The sequence below is a fragment of the Dromiciops gliroides genome, chromosome 4 (assembly GCF_019393635.1).
Source record: "Dromiciops gliroides isolate mDroGli1 chromosome 4, mDroGli1.pri, whole genome shotgun sequence".
In the NCBI taxonomy this organism is placed as follows: Eukaryota; Metazoa; Chordata; class Mammalia; order Microbiotheria; family Microbiotheriidae; genus Dromiciops; species Dromiciops gliroides.
Window position 1 is genome coordinate 76,893,837 of NC_057864.1, and position 19,095 is coordinate 76,912,931.

Genomic DNA, 19,095 nt, shown 5'->3' on the forward strand with positions numbered 1-19,095 from the left:
AGTAACATGCCAGCAAAAGGCAATATGCTACCCCTTTAGGCATTGCTCATTTAATTTTGAATTTGCTTTTTTGGTGTCACTTTGCACAAACACCTTATTAACTCAAAAAATCATTGATGAAAGCTTCAGACCTCAGCCAGAAGAAGCAAAAAGAGAGACACACTCCTGCTCCAATTTATAGCTCTTCACTTTGGTTTGTTTTAAAACTACATTAGGAAACATGTTTTACAGCTCTGGTTTTTTGTTGTATGAACATGAAAAACTTTGTGATGAACTCAAGCAGATCCGAATTATCCCATCAGCAAGAAAAAAAGTAATACTTAAAAGATGAATTTCATGCCAAAGTCGAGGACACAAAAATAAAACCATGAGGGTAGGCCAGGAAGAGCTTTAGTGGTGGAAGGAGCACTGGATTCCATCAGAAAATAAATGTGTCAGAGCAGAAGTCAGTCACTTCACTTCTCTAAGGCTTGCTTTGCTCATCACTAAAATGAGAGTAATGGAGAAGCACTATGGTCACATGGAACATGTGAAATGTGAGTCAGGAGGTGTGGGTTGAAATTCTCCCCTCTTCTCTGCCCCACCCCTACGCCTCCAAGTACTTTTGTTAACTGGGAGACCGGAAACAAGTTAGTTATCTTCCCAGGGACAGTTATCTCCTGGGAATTTTACCTCTTGTAAAACATCCCTCATAGAGTTGTTTGGATTTTTTTTTTTTTTAAGGAAATCACTTTGCAAACCTTCAAGGGACAGTGGCATGGTAGAGAGATAGTAGATAATTGTTAGAGAGCTGGAAGCCCTGGATTCATTCAAGTCTTGCATTGGAAACATCTTGGATTTGTGAACTTGGGCTGGTTATTCTCTCCATGCTCTGGTAACTCCTAAGACTGTAGAGAATCATTTCTTTGTTTGTTTTTTTTGGTGGGGCAATGACTTGCCCAGGGTCACACAACTCACAAATATTAAGTGTCTGGGGCTGGATTTGAACTTGGGTCCTCCTGAATCCAGGGCCAGTGCTTTATCCAACTGCACCACCTAGCTGCTCCCTCCCCTAAGACTCCAAGGTTGCAGAGGAGGTACCATCTTGCATTCCCCATGACATTTAAATATTAAGGGTTTAATTCCTCACTCCTATCTCATCCTTATAAAAGCTATCTCCCAAAGTGGTTCTGAAGAAGGTGCTTTGTAAATCAACAAAAAGATTTTAATCTAGAATACTCTGGCTTTCTGAGAATAGCTTTCTCTTACTTGGCTAATAGTGCCATCCATGTATTTGAACCTTCAGGAGCTGGGCTTCTGATAACTTAACACCTTCATGGACTACAAAGGAATGAAGAGATGATAGTGATTGATGTTGTAAAACAAGGACTCCAATGTTTCTTGATCAGATCAAATATCTTGTTCCCTGGAAACACCACTCATTATCCAGGTCCTGACTACTTAAGTAACAAGATTTTTAATGAAGGAAGCAAATATCAGATAAAGCTTTACAAGGAAAACAGGTTAACATTCTCCAACTGGCATCAATTCAGGGCATCAACTGTTGTGAATCTTTGAAATGCTTAGAACTTCTCTTTTTCAAACTTCAATGCCTAGGCCTTCACAGTCTGGCCTTCTGGGCCCATAGCTGCACATTCTTCAACAAAAGCTTTTGGGAAAATGCCCACTTTCCCGTTGCATTCTCCTTCCAGCCATTCATCATTCACTAGGGTGGAAAGGTAGAAAAATACATGTCATTGCCAAGAAACAGGGCAGAGGAATTGCCATATTCAAGTTCTTTACATGTGTTTTGGTCCGAGTTTTATCTCACATTATAGCCTGTGATGGTCTGTTACAAATACAGAAAATAGACAAGTATGGCACCAAGAAGTGCCCTCGGCTGCCTTCCTCACCATCTCGTCTCTTTTGGGGCTGTGCTTATACACTGCACTCAACTCTTTCTCTGCCTTTATCACTACTTCCCAACTGAGTTCTATCTCAATCCATTTTTCACAACCCAGAAGTCCAGTATTTTAAAGTGTCTGGATTCCTGAAGCCACCCGGTCTAGTCCACACACAAAAGAAAGCTCCCTTTATATGCCCAACGAATGCTGATGCAACATCTACTTGAAGACCTCCAAGAAGAGGGACCCCACGACCTTTCAAGTTGAACCATTCCATTTTTGGACAGCTCCAGCTCTACCTAGTCTGGAGAGTTTTTCCTGAGAAGCCTAAATTGGCTTCTTTCAACTTCTGCCCAATAGTCACAGTTCTGCCCTCAAGCTCAACAGAACAGGTCTAATCCCTTCATATCATTCAAATACCTATCCTCTCCTAAGTCTTCCCTAGGTTAAACATGTTCAGTTGCCTGAGGCAAACCTCTGTCCATTTCTACCTCTCCCCCCTTTGGTTACATTTGTTAAGACAAAATAAAACATTCAGTGGTTGTTTCAATAATACACCATGGACATCTCAATAAAGAGCAGTTTCACATGCTGCAGACCATCAAAAAATAAATAAAGATTGCTAGATATTTATCCCCCCAACCCTACCCCTGAAAAGGAAAATTGGAAATGGAGAAATTGAAGTCATTAGCTCTTTGAGCTTCTCCACAAAAGTATCACTTTAAATCTACTTTTCCTAAGGACCAACCTAAATTTTATTCAAAGCTGTTGAATTTGTTTTAGTTATTTTGCACATTCAGTAACCTCTGTACAAGATAAAGACATGGTGTTGTGGATAGAGAGCCATCCTCAGTCCCAAGCAGCAAGCTGGCACTGTGGGGGTAGAGCACAGGACTTGATTTCATGAAGAACCCAGTTCAAACCGTGCCTCAGTATCTCTGTGACCTTGGGCAGGTCACTAACCTACCTCCCTTCCATCCCAGTTTCCTCATCTGTAAAATGACAATAACTAATAACACCTATTGCAAAAGGATGGTGTGAGGATGAAATGAGATAATACATGTGCTGTGCAAACCTTAAAGTATGATATAAATGCTAATCACCTCTCAATATCCTACTCTGTCCTCCCATAAATCACTGATCTGCATATTAGTAGAGGAAGTTTCCTTATTCATGTTCCCTAAACTAATGAAAATAGAGGCACGGACCCCCAAACCCCAGAAACTAGGCCAGTTACCCGAAAAAAAAAACAGACTATTTACAATCTCGGATTACAATGGTATAGTTTTACATAGCTTTGTATTGCATATAAAAATGTTAGCAACTTCAATATGTCTACAAATTATAGTCTTTCACTGTGGTTACCGCTTCCCAGAATGCCAAGTGCAGAGTCCATCCCCACTTCTGTTTAATTGTCCGTGCCCTCTCATAAATCTCTCAGAAAAGAGCCACCCAGTGGGCCAGAGGTTTTAATATTCCAAGAATACTGGCATAGCACTCAGGATGTCTGCCTCTCATCCTCTGCCCTTGATACTGATCAAGCACTCCTCCTTTTGTGAAAAGACATTTCCTGACAGATAGGTCTTAATGCCAAGTTTAGCGCTGTGAAATAAGTCACCATAGATTTGTAACTTGGTCTGGGATCCCATATCACCAACTTAGAAATGAATTTCTGGAACACTGCCCAAATGTAAATAAATAGAGACTAACTCTAATTTTAATTTGCTATCCCCATAAAAGTATTGGGATTAAGAGGGAAAAAGTCGGTGAGGCATAAACAGGAGTGGGGAACTTGTTCCTTTTACTTTTTTGATGACTTTCAATATAATTGGCTTTCTTTATAATCCTGTTTATTGTATTTTATTGCATTTAAAAACATGATTCAGAGAAGGTGTCCATAGGATTCACCAGCATTGCCTAAATGGTCCAAGTTAAGAAATCTTTGATCTAGGGACACTACCCCTAATTTAATCCTTTATCTCAGACTGTTCTATATTTTATTCATTGAAAATGCAGGTCATTGTGGTACAATCTAGTGCCTTCCTTTTATCTTCTCCCCACCTCACCCCCCAAACCCTAACTCTTTTATCTGAAGGTTTTGGGGTATGCATGGATAAGGGAGGGAGAGCTGATTAAAGAATTAAAAAATGTAACAGGGACCCTTTATATATATATATAAATATAAAGATCATCTGACCCTCTTGCTTTAGATATAAACAATCTCATTTCTAGCGGTTATCTGATGCAAACGGTGTTCATATAACACTAAAATCCTCCTCCTCTGAAGTCACATTGTAGTTTGGAGATGCCCCTGGGTCCTTTCTCAAAGGTTCAACCAAACTAGAAGGGCTTCGAGCCTTGGGATGACAGCTATCTGAGGACCAGCCTTGCTAAATGCAGAGGTTCCTTATGCAGTTGGCCTCTAGTACCCACTACCCACCACCACATCTATATAATATTTTAAGGCTTAGAGAGTGCTTTCCCCACAATAATACCTTCTCAATACAGGTTATCTGAGTAACATTTGCATATTAGGGAAAGGAAAAATGGTTCAGAATGGTGGGTTTTGCTCATATTCACATAGCCAGTAAATGGCCAACAGGATTTAAACCATGGCCTCCTGAGTCTGACTTCAATGTGCCTGCCACTTGCTGTCATTGCCTCTAGATCCATGATTTCATCTGTGGAGGTATATTTTCCATAAACAAAAATAACAAAAAATTTGCCACCAGAAGCCAACCTTGTGATGAGCCTCTGAATTCAGCTAATTCAGTCCTTGAAGACCAATCACCTGATATCAAGGGCAAACATACTTCCAGAACCTTTAGTCCATCTGCCTTCTCTCCAAGGAGTATTTATTTTTAGACAAAGGCCCTCTGAGAGTACCAAGTGACACATACCTTTCAGCTGTACACACCCCTGTGGGGTAGCTACTACAGGCATTATTGTCTCAGGTTTACAGATGGGAAAACTGAGGCTGAGTAACCTCAATCTTGGCTCTGTATGTTCTAAATCACTGTTCCTGTCCCCTTTTTCAACTTCTTTGTCTATTCCAAAACTTCCTAGGCTTCTGTGGGCTGGTCCTGGCCTCTGGCTATATACAGTGTTCAAATCTTTTGGGAAAATGTCTTAATGACTTCTCCTCTGAAATGAAAGGTTTGGGCCTGGGCTAAGCTTCCAAAGTCCCTTCTAGCTGCAAATCTGTGAACCCAAGCCTATATTCATCCAGCTCTCTCAGAGGAAGACTCCTCGCCTCTCTATGGCTGCAAGGTCTAGTCAGCTTCTCGTTACTCAGGTAGTTCTTAGAAGTAGGCTACCTAATCCTTTGTGTTCACCAATCATTTCCTGTCTTTTCACTAGCCCTTTGCACAGTCAAAGAAGGACAGCCAGGGAAGGCAGACCTGCACTTTCTCTGCTTCATGATAAAAAGCTTATCAGAGATGAATGTCACTGCTTGTTGAGAACATTTTCATCTGGGAAAGAAGCTGAAACTAATGACCATGAAGCAAAGGAACTAGGTCCTAGTCCTGCCACTTATTGGCCATGTGACACTGGGCAAAGCCCTTCATAGCTCTGGGCCTTAGATTCCTCCACTCTCAAATAAGAGGACTGGTCTAGATTCTAGTATGACTTCCAACTCTGAGTCTACAGAACTAGAAGTTTGCTTGAAGATTATCTGTTCAGTACTGTTTAGGCACTTGTCTACTGTGGATAGAATCACGGAGGAAGGACTTTCAGTCAAGTCACTGGGGACACAAAGCCAACTTGCCTTTCGATAACACCAGGATCACATCTCCAGCTACAAATTCCAGGTCTTCTGGTTGTGAAGCTTCATAATTGAACAGTGCCAACACTTGGTTTCCTTCTTTCTGTTGAGGTTCTGTCATATGACTATTGTCATTTAATGTTTCTTTTTCCTTCGGTACTTCTGGAAGGCCTTGGTCACCCTGCAATATCAAAAGTTCCATTTGTCCTAGGTTTTGGACTTGGGTAGAGTGTACCTCATTAGAAAGAAAACTGACCATAGAATGTCAGGATACCAATTCAAAAGCAAATTGGTTATCATCGACGGGAAGTGACTTAAGGGCAGAAATCTTAAAAAACATAAAAGTCTTTGAAAGTATTTAGTTCTTGTCACCATTCCACAAAGTATATCAGCCTGTATGTGGTATGTGGTTAAAGTGGCTGATAGTTTCCTGAGACGTGGTCTCATTTGATCCTCACAACAACCATGTGAAGTAGGTACCATTGTTCTCATCTTACAGATGAGGAAACTGAGGGTCTCTCATTACAACTCTAAGGGGTTGTGGTCAAAAGACAAGTAATGAAAAGACCTAGGTAAAAGTCCTCTCAATGTTAAGAAATGGACTTGCTTACTCAGCTTGTGCCATTTGCATCCAGCTGGGGGGAAGGAAACTAGATCCAACTAATAATATTTATTTTATCAGGTCAATTTCCCAAGCTCATGGATAGCCAACAAATGACTTGTGTACTATTATGGTATCTTTTCTATGTCAAAGGAAAGTGAACAAGGCCTCCATACACATTGGGTGCTCCCCCCAACCCCACCAGTAGCAAACTGTATCATGAGAAAGAACAACCAAATACCCATAACTTCACAAATTCATTCAAGTATTGGAGTATCATTTGCTATCTTTATCTTCATGGAACTTCCTCCTTCACCACGCCCAGTGTTTCATTTATTTCCTCCCACTCTATATTCTTCATGAAAGATTTCTGCCTTTTAAGTGTCTCCAAATAAGCTCTTCATGCATCTTTTGGAGGCAAAAGGTGAAAGATGGATCAAGGAAAAGAAAGAAGGGACCCGAGAAAGGGAATATTTCCTTCAGTACTGTTGAAAACTGTTTCCAACTCTTCAGCTGGTATAGACCTGCATGAGTATATTAGTATTCTCCCCTGCCTGGTCTTCTACACTTAATTCTAGTTCCAGCTGTAGTTTTCAAGTCATAGTTCTTGTTCATATATTGCATTTTTCTAGGCAAGAATAAATGCAAATTCCATAGGCTAGAAGTGCAGCAAAAAAGGGGGAAGGAGGTAGATAGTGAGAAGAATTTGCTTTGGTTTCTCAAAAGCAATTTCAGTCTCCTAAGGAGTTGGATATGTGGGCATCAATGGATAGTAGACCAACATAATTCCATATCATCAGCCAAAGCCCCGGGTGGTTTTCTCACAACTATGTATGAACTGAAGATGATAGCTCTCTCAAATATATGGACATTATGAGAAAGGAAACTTCCATGGAAGAATCCCAAAATGGCTGTGCTCAATTCATCTAGTCAAAAGTAACAAATTGGCTTCAATTGAAAGGAAATGACCTAAAGACTGTCATCCTTTTTTTAAAAAAGGCACTTTCAGGGATTTGGTTTTTGTCACATTCCACAAAAAATATAAGCTAGGACCTGGTTATGAGGGCAGATAAAATTTCCAAACACTAGGTTCACATTGACATTGGAAACACCAGTGGAGTTAAAATGTTGGTCCCTGTCAGGAATTCCAACTTCTAGCCCCTGGAGAGTCAAAGGAAAATACAGACAAGTCACAGGAAAGGAGAACATGGTTAAAAGAATTGTGACATGCCCCATTGGGGTGAGTACTCCCAGTATCGAAAACACAGGGGCAGCTAGGTGGTGCAGTGGATAAAGCACCAGGCCTGGATTCAGGAGGACCTGGGTTCAAAGCTGGCCTCAAACACTTGACACTTACTAGCTGTGTGACCATGGGCAAATCTCTTAACCCTCATCGCCCTGCAAAAAAAAAAAAAAGAAAGAAAGAAAGAAAGGAAAAGAAAAGAAAAAAAAAAGAAGACACAGGTCTGTCAAAATATAAAGGAGGGAGGGAGGATGAAAGGGAAGGGAGGAAAAAAAGAAGGTAGGCAGAAAGGGAAGAAAAGGAGAGGGGAGGGAGGGAAGGAGAGAGGGAAGAAAGAAGGAAGGAAGAGATGGAAAGGAGAGAGGGAAAGAAGAAAGGAGAGAGGGAGAGAAAGAAGAAGGAAGGAAGGAAAAATGGAAGGAAGGATGGAAAGAAGGAAGGAAGGAAGGAAGGAAGGAAGGAAGGAAGGAAGGAAGGAAGGAAGGAAGGAAGGAAGGAAGGAAGAGCCCTGCCTTTTATTGGCCATTTCACCTTGGGCAAATGAGCTCATCTCTCAGTCTCAATTTCCCTACTTGCTAGCCTTATAAATCCTTTTCTGAACATATGGTCAAAGGGAAAAAAAATGGAAATTGTTACAACCATCAGTCTTTGACTGCTCCAGGTTCATTTTGTAATTATAGGTGTCAGTTTACCTTAAAGGTCATAGATCAACTTGCCCCTCTCCTGTGGTTTGTGTCATTTTTGTCTTTTGAAGAACTCACTATTTTCTTCCTCCTTCAAAGAGTTTTGTCCTCATGTCTGGACTTGCCAGGAACTAGTCATAGCCATGTCACCACCTGGTGGTGACACAGTGGGAAGAAGGAAACAGTGAATTTGGAATCAGGATCTGGAATCCAAACCTAATCCTACTACTTACTACTTGTATGACTTTGGGAATTCACTAGATCTGTCTGGGCTTTAGTTTCCTCATCTGTAAATGGGGTTGGGGCTATACTTGGACTCTTAACCTTTCATCCTGAAGCTTGTGATCCTCTGCAAAAGGGTAAGAAATTATTGTCTTTAAGCTCATCTTCAGGTTTTTATTTGTGATCATGAAATATGGCGGTGATTGTAAAACATAAAAAGTCAGATGTGTCAGATAAGGAGACTGAGTTTTCAGAAGACTGATTTCAATAGGAGTGAGGAGTGGTCTGGTCAAGCACTTGAGATCAGGAATTCTGAGTTGCAAAGGGTTCAAGTGATCTCTTTCTTGGGTTCACTATTAAGACCCTAGTAAGACCCTTAGAATAGAATGTCACCATGTTGGCTTTCAGTCATGTCCAACTCTTCATGACCCCATTTGGGCTTTTCTTGGCAAAGACACTGGAGTGGTTTGCCATTTCCTTCTCCAGCTCTTTTTACAGAGGAGGAAACTGAGGCAAACAGGGCTAAATGACTTGCTCAGGGTCACAAAGCTAGTAGGTATCTGAGGCCAAATTTGGACTGAGGACAATGAGTCTTCCTGACTTCGCCCAGTGCTCTATCCACTGTACCACCTAGCTGCCCCACAACATGTTGCTTAAGGAGAAACAAATCCAACCATGTTGGAAAAAAGAAGTGAAAGCTCTCATGCAGATCAATGGAGGGATCAGCTCATGAGTACGCATTGCATTCCAAGCCTAGGTGAGATAGGGAGACCCAGTCTTGTGGGCCAGGCACTGTGCTAAGTGCTTTACAAATATTATATTGCCCTGCTATCTCCATTTTACATGTGAGGAAACTGAGGCAGAGGTTAAGTCACACAGCTGGCAGCTAATATCTGAGCCCAGGTTTGAGCTTAGATCTTCCTGACTCCAGGCCCAGTGCTCTATCTACTCCTCAAGCCACTGAGCTGCCTAAAAAAAGGTCAATAGACAGGTTTCTCTGGTAGGTTCTTTAAAATGGAAAGTAATAGAGACTAAAAATAATGATCCTGCTTAAAAGGAAGGATGAATGGGGCGGCTAGGTGGCGCAGTGGATAAAGCACCGGCCCTGGATTCAGGAGTTCCTGAGTTCAAATCCGGCCTCAGACACTTGACACTTACTAGCTGTGTGACCCTGGGCAAGTCACTTAACCCCATTGCCCCTTAAAAAAAAAAAAAAGGAAGGATGAGTGAATAGAATGATGGAAACACAACCCTAGGCCTACTCACCACCGTGTGTTCACACCAGAGAGTCAGGCAATAGTTCTTCACGTGGCTCCACACAGTCTTCATGTTTTCCTCTGAAAGGGCGGTGAGGTCCTTGTCATCCCCAGGTCGATAGCTATTAATGGGCCAGAAGTAAAGTGAGAGGACATAATGGTACCAGAAATGGTCATCTATCCCCTGGTTGCTATTGGTCCTCAGCCTGGTTACCCACTTACCCTCCCTTCCTCTCTAGCTCAGCTGGATGTCCCTCCATTCAAAGGGACGCACCTCAACTTGGTGTGCTCAGGGAGCAGCTCCAGTTTTTTGCAAACCATGTCCAAGATTTCACTGTAGGAAAGCCCAGGACGAATCTCCATGGCCACCGTGTACTTGTAATGTACTTTGAGGATGTATGGTGTGGGGATGCTGAGCTTTAGGTCCTGTGAGTGGGTCAAAACAAGAGGTGAACACCAGACAAAGCCCTTCAGGCACTAGGAGTGACCTCCCCGGGGGGTGTCTCGCAATTGTGGCTCTGGAACCTTAGAACTCATCTCTTCCAATCTCCTATCTCACGTGGGAATTCTCTCTCTGATAGAACCAGGTACACAGTTGGTACTTAATAAATGTTTATTGACTGACCATCCAAGAAGCCAAAGCCTACTCCTTTAGGAAATGTGTTTGCAAAGGGATGGGGAAACCCCCAATCCAAAGACTTGATTTGGTTAGTGTCATGTAAAGAATACTGGGTGGGAATCAAGAAGCCTGAGTTCTGTGTCTGACACTAAGTCATTATTTGATCTTGGGAAAGACATTTCTCTCCTGGAGGTAGACTAAAATGGTTTCTAAGCTCCTTTCCAGCTCTAATGTTGTGGGGTGTTAGACTGGCTTTTTATTCCTCCCACTCAGCCCCTGTCCTAGAAAGCCAGTACCCGTCCCCATGGCCAATTGGCCTGTCCTCCTTGACAAAACCATAGAAGGAAAAACCTTACCGTCGCCTCTTCTGATTGCTTCATGCCTAAAAGGAGCAGGGAGAGAGAGAAGAAGAAAACACAAGTGAATGAATTGACCTGGCTAGCATCTATCTCATGCACAATGAGAGCTTCAATGAGCACTGACTGTTCAGGAACATGGGCAGTCTTTATTTCCAATAAAAGGCTTCCTCTCTATTTTTACCTTCAGCAGTAAATATAGAAGACATTTGTTTTTGAAGCTTAAGCCATGAGAGCATGTTTCAGAGTAAACCCTGAACTGAGAGTTAAAGAAAGTGGAGTCAGATCCCTGCTCTTCTGCTAACTACCTGTATGCCTCTGGGTAAGTCATTTACTCTCCCTTAAGGTCTCTGTTTCCCCATTTATAGAAATGAGAGAGTTGAATTAGACCAGCTGGCAGCTGCCTTCCCTCTGATCTCTTCCTGACTTAGTCCAGATAATATTAGAACTTAGCTAGCCCCAGAGGAGGGAAAAGGGCTTTGGATCTGAAATCAGAGAGTCTGGGTTCAAATCCTTGCTCTGCCCCTTGTCCCTTATGAGGCCAGATCTTTTTAATCTGTAAAATTGACTTCTATTATTTCTAAGGACACTTTTTTTTTCCTAAGGACACTTTTTAAACTCAGGATCCTTGTTTCCCTAGGAATCTAGTCAAATAACCTTTAAGGTTCTTCCTTTCTGCGTTGTTTTGTTAAAAAAGTTTCCCAAAGAGGTACAAAGAGGATGGATAAATCTATTCTCCTGTCCAGAAGCATAGAATGCTGATGAGTATAATGGATTCTTCCAGTCCTTCAGAGTGTTCAAAAATTCTGCTTACTCCTCAAGTTTCCTACAGGAAGAATTAAGGCTCTTTTCATCTTGAAAATACCAGGATTACCCTAAATATATAAGTAGGCCCAGCCACTATTCTCAAAGAACTTACGGATATTTAACATCAGGCTGGCTTTGGGACCCATGGGATTTCATAGAATGCTATCTGAAAATGGCTTGACTAAATGATTAGTCCAACCCTCTTATTTTATAAAAGCTCAGAAAGGTAACTTGCCCAAGATCACACAGGTAGTAGATTACAGAGTCAGGTTTTGATCCCAGGTTCCCCCAACTCCAAACCCAGTGTTCTCTCTATTATACCAGGTTATACCTTCCCGACACTCAGGGATCTGGAAATCAAGGAAGCAAGTATTTTTAAGCACCTACTATGTGCCAGGCATTGTGTGCTAGTGAATTAGCTAGAACCTAGAGTTCTTTGTCAGAAATGGCAGGGAGATAGAAAGGGCAGCTGTTATAAAGGGTTTGGGGTTTGAGGAGGGGGAACAACTTTGTCCAAAAGAAAAGATGCTGGTTCTGTATATTCATGGGATATTGTGAACATTAGCTGGGATTGCCTCCCTAGTAAGAGCATTGGATGTGTGGGCTGGCTCAAAGTCAGGCAGAAGGTCAATGTAATTGTTGATTGTTGGTGCCTTTGGTGCTTGGATAGAAGGGGATTTTCCAAGAAGGTCACTAACCTGGGAGCTTGTGGGGCTTTTCAGGAGCTCTGGAATTGGGTGGTGCTGGGATGTCAGAATCTGGAGAGGTTCCCTCCTGGACATGAAAGTGAGTGACAGTCAGTTCTGTAGATAGAGTTCTTAGTGATAGAAAATGGGAGATTCTTCTGGCTAATGAGACCAAATAAACATGATTTAAGGTATATGTGGGAGAATTACAAGAGGACAAAAACTTGGGAGATGAACAGATTTAAACTGGGGAAAACTGTGAATGTGGCAGAAATAAGGGCCAGAAACTCCATTAAATGGAACCCTGCTGCTCCCTGGGGTGGGGTTGGGGGGGCACTAATTCAACTGCAACTGGAGACATCTGATGTGCAACAAATTCCACCTCTGGACCATCAGGATTATGCCCACAATTCTCAGGAGCAGAGGTCCGACCCTCTGCAAAAGGAAATGCTTCCACACCTTCTCAGAGGGGGCACAACTTGTCCAGAGACCAAGTTGTTCCTAGGGGAATGTCAGTGCCTTGAGGGCCCAGGCAGTCTTTTGTTTTGTCTTTCTATGCCCAGAACCTAAATTGAATGGACAAAAGACAGATTTGTTGCATGCTCTAAAAGAGCCAGAATCCACTGTGTGTTGGACTGGTTTGCAGAACTATTGAGAGACCTTAGTAGAGCCAGAGGGGAAGTCAGGGAAGAATAGAAGAGTCAACCTGTCTCAGAGGAGGGGGAAATAAGGCTCTTTTTCATAGGGCCTTCCAATATAATATTATGAGGTAGATTCTCTCTCTCTCTCTCTCTCTCTCTCTCTCTCTCTCTGTGTGTTTTTAATGCATTATTCGAGTATCTTTCATACAACAGACATGTATTAACCACCCCAATAGGTGACAAGCGCTGTCCCTGGTACTGGAAAAAAACAGACAAAAGGGGAGCAGTCTCTTCCCTCAAAGATCTTACATTCTATTGGGAGGAAACAATGAAGATACAAATAACTGGTTTTTTTTAAATAGGTTTTGTCTGTCCTTCATTTTTGAAGAGGATTGAAGTAATTACAAGGTTTTTTTGAAGGGGGATAGTGCATTTGTATGTAACGGAACGGACAGGGGATAAGAAAGGAGCTTATATAGGAGGTAGCACTCATACTAAACCTTGAAAGAAACTGGAGGTTCTCAGAGGTGGAGGTGAGGAAGGGGGATTTGCTTTCCAGGAATAGAGGACAGCCTGTGCAAAGGCAGAGAGCCAGTGTGTGTGTGGCGGTGAAGGGGAGGGGGGGAGAAGGGTACAACAAATAGACCAGTTTTGCTGAAACATGGAATGTATGAAGGTGAGCCATGCAGTAACCACGATAAGGGGACTTTGGAAGGAGTGACAAGGGTTAAACCTTCCATGCTTAAGTGTAGTTTTACCTGGTTTTGAAGTTGAGAATTGATCCGGAGTTCAACAGGTTCCAGGTAGTTACAGGGGACAAGTCCTTTCTGCAGCATAGCAATGAAAACGTGAAAGAAAGGAGAGAGCAGAGCCCACACATCCATACCATAAAACAGAAGGAAATCTAGGGACTTGAAATCACCCTTTGTTTTGTCTGGGATCAGGGGGCAGGGAGAGGGGATCCAGCTTCTCAAAAAGCTCTGGGATTGGACGACAAGGGTGCATGCAGATAACACAGCCCCCTGTCAGATTCTATACCTTCCCATTGAACATGACCGTGGCCCAGTTATCATTTCCTTTCTTCAGGACAAAGACAATGTTTCCTGGCAAGACTTGGAGTTCCTCTGATGTCTCAGGTGTGAATTCAAATAGCACACGATGTGCCTCTCCTTCCAGGGCCCTGAAGAGGGTTAAAGCAGAAACAAAGCTAGAAACTGGTCCCTGGAACAAGAAATTGAGGGAAGGGGGTAGAGGGACCTTGGACTTCAGGATTATAAGGCCCTGTAGGGGAAGAGAGAACTAGGGACACTGGCCTGCTATAGGCAGACAGACATCCTTCCCTTGCTGGGGAGACCTCTCCTGTGATGTGGGAGGGAAGGAAGAGGACAAGATAGAGGAGGATGGGGTACTCTTGAGGCATAGCCACAGTGTGTCGGAGGGAGGGAAAGTACCATCTGGTAGTTCCCTACTTTAGCTAATTATTCTTGCTAACTGGGTCCTAAGATAAGTTCCTTGTACATGAGAACAAGTCTGTCCACACCCACTAAATTTCTTTTTTTTTTTTTTAAGTGGGGCAATTGGGGTTAAGTGACTTGCCCAGGGTCACACAGCTAGTAAGTGTCAAGGGTCTAAGGTCGGATTTGAACTCAGGTACTCCTGACTCCAGGGCCGGTGCTCTATCCACTGTGCCACCTAGCTGCCCCACATCCACTAAATTCTGACAAAGGCCTGGGTTAGATATAGGAGCCAGTCAGTCCTCAAGGGCCACTCTTATCCTCTCACTGGGTTTCCATTTTTTCCTTGTCTTTCCTAACCAAAACACCAGAGTTTTCCTCTCAGGACTTTCCTGGTTTTTATGTTCGCCTCAGGCCTTTATATTTGTAGACATTTTACTAATTTAAATTCTAATAACTTGCCACCCCCCCTTTCCCTTTCCTCTTGCCTCCTTAGTGTCGGGTTTGTTCATTTTGAGTGGGAAATCTTAAGGAGTGGGTTATGACATACTTTGTCCTTCATTCTGTGGGAGAATGACTTTATTTTCTCAAGTCCTTCCTGTTATTTCTTTTTACAGAAAGAGTATACCCATTCCAAATCTAAACCCCACCAGAACAGGGGAGAAGTGGAGTTCCTTTCTTCCCACTCTTTGCCTAGCATTGGAGAGACTCTGCAACCCCTCTGCAGAGCTGGGCTGGGCCCTTTGCTGACCTCATCTACTAGGTACTGAGAAGAATGCCTCACCTACTAGAGAGGTAGTTGATGCTTTTTACTTGGTGCTTAGCTATGAATTTTGACTAATCTTCCCACAAATACTTTGAAAAAAAAAAGTTGGATCTAAGATCAGAGTCATACCTAAGGCAAAACAGCTAGGGCTTTACCCCTGTGGTGCTAAAATTTAGAGGGTGCTTCTTCCCTGGTTTCTGTAGTTACACCCCAACTGAGATCTCCTGTGTCCACTCCAGATATAAAAATTTATGGTAACAGCTCTGTTTGAACTCTAGCAGAATTCCATTTGGTTTTAATATTGTTCTCAGAGTTATCATCTTTAGCCTCCAGCAATACAGTATACGTTCTACTTTGGGACTTTGAACTGATGTATTCTCTTTTTGTTCAAGTATTAGTGTTAGTACTTACTTGAAGATTTCTGGTGTTTTGGGTCTTGGGGGAGGTTCAGCTGTCTATTGAGAGTTGAGGAAAAAGGTATAATCATAAATAAAGGAAAGGAAAATAATGACAAAGGAATAAAATGATTTAAATTAATAAAAATTCATTGATAAAAATTTACAAAGTGCTTCCCTCATAACAACTCTGAGAGTTTGATAAAAAGAAGAGAAGGAAGAGAGGGAGAGAAAAAAAAGAGAGCAAACTATTAATGATAATGTAAGTGTTCTTCCAATCCCAGGAATCCACAGAATGCATTTCTAACTTGATCAGGAAATTCCTTAGGGGAGAAAATAGCACTCTGAATATACACTGGGAAGCATTACCTCCTACAAACTTCTTTTACTAAAGGCTCAACCAAGGCTAGAGCCAAACTGAAACCAAATCCAAGTTCCAGATGACTCAGTTGTCACAGATTTACATGATTCCCTAGAAATGTTATTTTGTTGGTGACCCTCTGTCCCTTTTGGGGGCAACTTCTAGGAGTTTTGTTCTGAAGACATCAGCTTATGCCATTACTGACTGGGTGTTCAAGATAATTCTTGGAAAGAAGAGTCACAGATTCACAGAATTTGAGAGTTGGAGGAGACTTGACTCCCATCTAGTCCAACAATACACGAACAGACTCCCCACTAAAACATACTCAGCAAGTAGTCATCCAGCCCCTGCTTGAGCACATCTAAGGAGGGAGAACCCACCACCCCTTTAGGCCCATTCCACTTTGGGATATCTCTTATTGCCAGGAAGGAGCCTAAATTGTCTTCTTTGAAATTTCTACCCACTGTTCCTGGTTCTGCCTTCTGGGACCAAACTGAAAAAGCCTAATTCCTCCTTCACATTACAGCCCTTCAAATATTTGAAGCTAGCTATCAGGACATCCCCCCACCCCCCAACCCAGAGCCTTTTCTTTTCCAGGCTAAATATGACCAGTTCTTGGACTGATCCAAGCAGAATCAATCTTCCCATTGTATATCACTTGACATCCTGATCCAGGTAAATTTCTCCTCCTGCCTGCTGGCCCCTTTGTCTGAGCTGGTATCTTTCTCTGAGTCTCCTCTTAAGAGTTCCTCCCTTATTCTTATTTGGCCTTATAAAATAAAAATAAAATAAAATAAAAGTTGTAGCTCTTTAGAGCCCATATTAGATGTTTATTAAACACTTGTCGATTTGTTTAATCTAAAAATTTGCATATTGCCTTAGGTTGCATGACAAGTTAATTGAATCATCTTTAATCCTGACAGCAAACTTGAGGTGTAGGTACCACAGCTCTTTATTATCTCTATTTTTTTACAAATGAGGAAACCGAAGTCAGAGAAGTTAAGGCATATACCCATAGTCACATAACTACTAAGTGTCAGAGGTAGGATTTGAACTCAGTTCTTCATGATTCTCGGTTAAACACTTCATCCACTAAACCGTGGGGTATCTCTTGTCTTCCACTTCATTTACAGGTTGTAAAAAGAGAAACATTAAAAAGCCTCTCACTGTCTCCCTTTTCCCCTTCCTTTCTCTGGCCATCAGGCATTTGGTTATTTCCCATGGTAGAGTGAACCCTAGAAACAGATATGCTTGATCACAATGTGTATGTATTTCTATTTGCATATCATCATGTATTCAGATGTTATCCCTCTGCTGGTTTCAAATGAGGGTCTTCCCACTCCTAATATTCACTTAACTTGTATCATTTCCCATTTAAAGCCTCTTCCCCACACAACAGTGGTATGCATAACCAAACTCTTGGAATATTCAGTTTACAATTAACTCTTGTATTTTACCTATGAGTGGGAATAGAAATTATTCTTCCTGGAAGCCCTGGGTGTGTTCTTGTTAAATAAACCACACAAGAACCAGGAGAAAAATGTATGTAATAAAAACAAGATTGTAAAGAAAAACAACCTTGAAAGACTTATGAACTCTGATCAACATAGTGACCAACCATGGATGGATCAGGCTGTTATCCACCTCCTGGCAGAGAAGTGATAGATTCAGAATAGAGATTGAGACAAAAAATATGATCAATGCAGGAATTTGATTTTCTTGATTATATTTATTACAAGGATTTTATTTTATTTTTGTTTTCTATGGTATGGTGGGGAGAGTAGAATAGTAGGAGGGATAAAAGGTAAATTTTTGTTAAATGAAAGTAATTAATTAAAAACAAAAAAAATCAGCACAGTGTCTTCTGTGCTTTATAAATGAATGAGATCAAGAAGTTCCAGAACTTAATCCATCCCAAGCATCCAACATATTCCCTTAATCACTCCTTGGCAGGGAAGAAGGGATTAGGAAAAAAGAGACTCCAAGGAAAAGCTAATTTTCTAGAGAAAATAGATAATAGGAAATGGCTTTTGGGGGAGGCAAGAAATAGATGACATAGAAAAGCAAAGCTGAGATTCTTTTGAGTGGTGAATTCCAGATTCAGAAAGATTCTAGATTAAGAATTTAGAGGGGCAGCTAACTGGGGCACTGGATAAAGCACCAGCCCTGGATTCAGGAGGACTTGAGTTCAAATCTAGTCTCAGACACTTGACATTTACTAGCTGTGTGACCCTGAGCAAGTCACTTAACCCTCATTGCCCTGCCCCCCCCCCAATAATTTAGATGCTGCCTTCCCTTGGAGGTCAAGTGACATTTAAAGGTTATGGAGATCAGAGAGTGCCCAGAAACATTAAGAAGTCATCTTATGGGAGCTTTGAACAGAGAAATCTCCCCCATTTTGGACAACCAAACACATGTTTACAAATTAAAAGAGGTTAGGGCTACTTCACCTGGGGTTGCAGAGGGGCAAATCCCGAGAAGCTGTCTTGATCCACCACAGATGCTACAACCTGAAACAGAAAAGGGGAATATATGAAGATTCCACTATCCCTGCCTTCCCATCATTTTTACTTCCTTTTCTTTGCCCTGGATTAATCCTCATTTATGGCTTCCCTGGGTATTTAGTTCTTATACCAAGGATTTGGGTCACTGGTCTCATAGACATTTGTATGTATGTATGTATGTATGTATGTATGTATGTATGTATGTATGTATATATGTATGTATATATATGTCTCTCTCTCTATATATATATTTCAGTAGATAAAGAAACAAGTTCCCCTTGAGACCTAGCACTACCTTTTCTCATGGTATCTAGAAAAACTGCACAGGTAGGTATTCGGGGCTCAGAGCTAAATCAGAACAATCAATATTCAGTCAAATCTACCAACGTCAGAAATTCTTGATCTTTCCAGTTATGCAATGCAAGTTTTCTGACCAAAGGGTCACTGGCTAAATTTCAAAGGATTTGAGAAGCTGAAAGGGCTGGTTTTAGAAGGATTTTCATGTTCAGATTTGGTCATTACCAATTAAGGGAGTATTGGAACCCTAAGGTTGAGGAGATGAGGATTCAAAACTATCAGGATATTTGTTAAAGGGATTTCAGAAAAGCATTCACAGTCATTACTCAGCCACAGCCCTGGTTGTTCTTCTTTCTCTTAGCTGGTCAAATAGTCATGGGATCTAATGGAAAGTAATTAATTTGTACATACTTTTAGAGAATCACAGACTTGGAGGGATTCCAGTTCCTTCTAGTCCAACCAACACACTAAAATAATTCCCACTACAATATACCCAACAAATAATCATCCAGCTTGTTCTTGAAGACATACAAAATGACAGGGAACTCACTATCT

At 41.7% G+C, this 19,095-nt stretch overlaps 1 protein-coding gene across 3 annotated transcripts in view; it reads right to left on the minus strand.

Annotated features, from left to right (window-relative positions):
* Positions 1-1,443: 1,443 nt before the first annotated feature.
* NCF2 (neutrophil cytosolic factor 2) overlaps positions 1,444-19,095 on the minus strand; it is a 45,807-nt gene continuing 28,155 nt past the window's right edge. For 2 of the 3 annotated variants that reach the window (XM_044004523.1, XM_044004522.1), the window contains 10 exons: positions 18,190-18,249; positions 15,395-15,438; positions 13,802-13,943; positions 13,522-13,590; positions 12,135-12,210; positions 10,630-10,655; positions 9,929-10,080; positions 9,665-9,776; positions 5,653-5,830; positions 1,444-1,705 (listed from right to left, as the gene is read on the minus strand). In XM_044004523.1, coding sequence (XP_043860458.1) covers positions 1,593-1,705; positions 5,653-5,830; positions 9,665-9,776; positions 9,929-10,080; positions 10,630-10,655; positions 12,135-12,210; positions 13,522-13,590; positions 13,802-13,943; positions 15,395-15,438; positions 18,190-18,249 — 972 coding nt within the window. In that variant the 3' untranslated portion in view covers positions 1,444-1,592. Of the gene's footprint in view, positions 1,706-5,652; positions 5,831-8,185; positions 8,330-9,664; positions 9,777-9,928; positions 10,081-10,629; positions 10,656-12,134; positions 12,211-13,521; positions 13,591-13,801; positions 13,944-15,394; positions 15,439-18,189; positions 18,250-19,095 lie in introns of those variants that run through there. The other variant, XR_006356404.1, reaches the window with a different exon arrangement.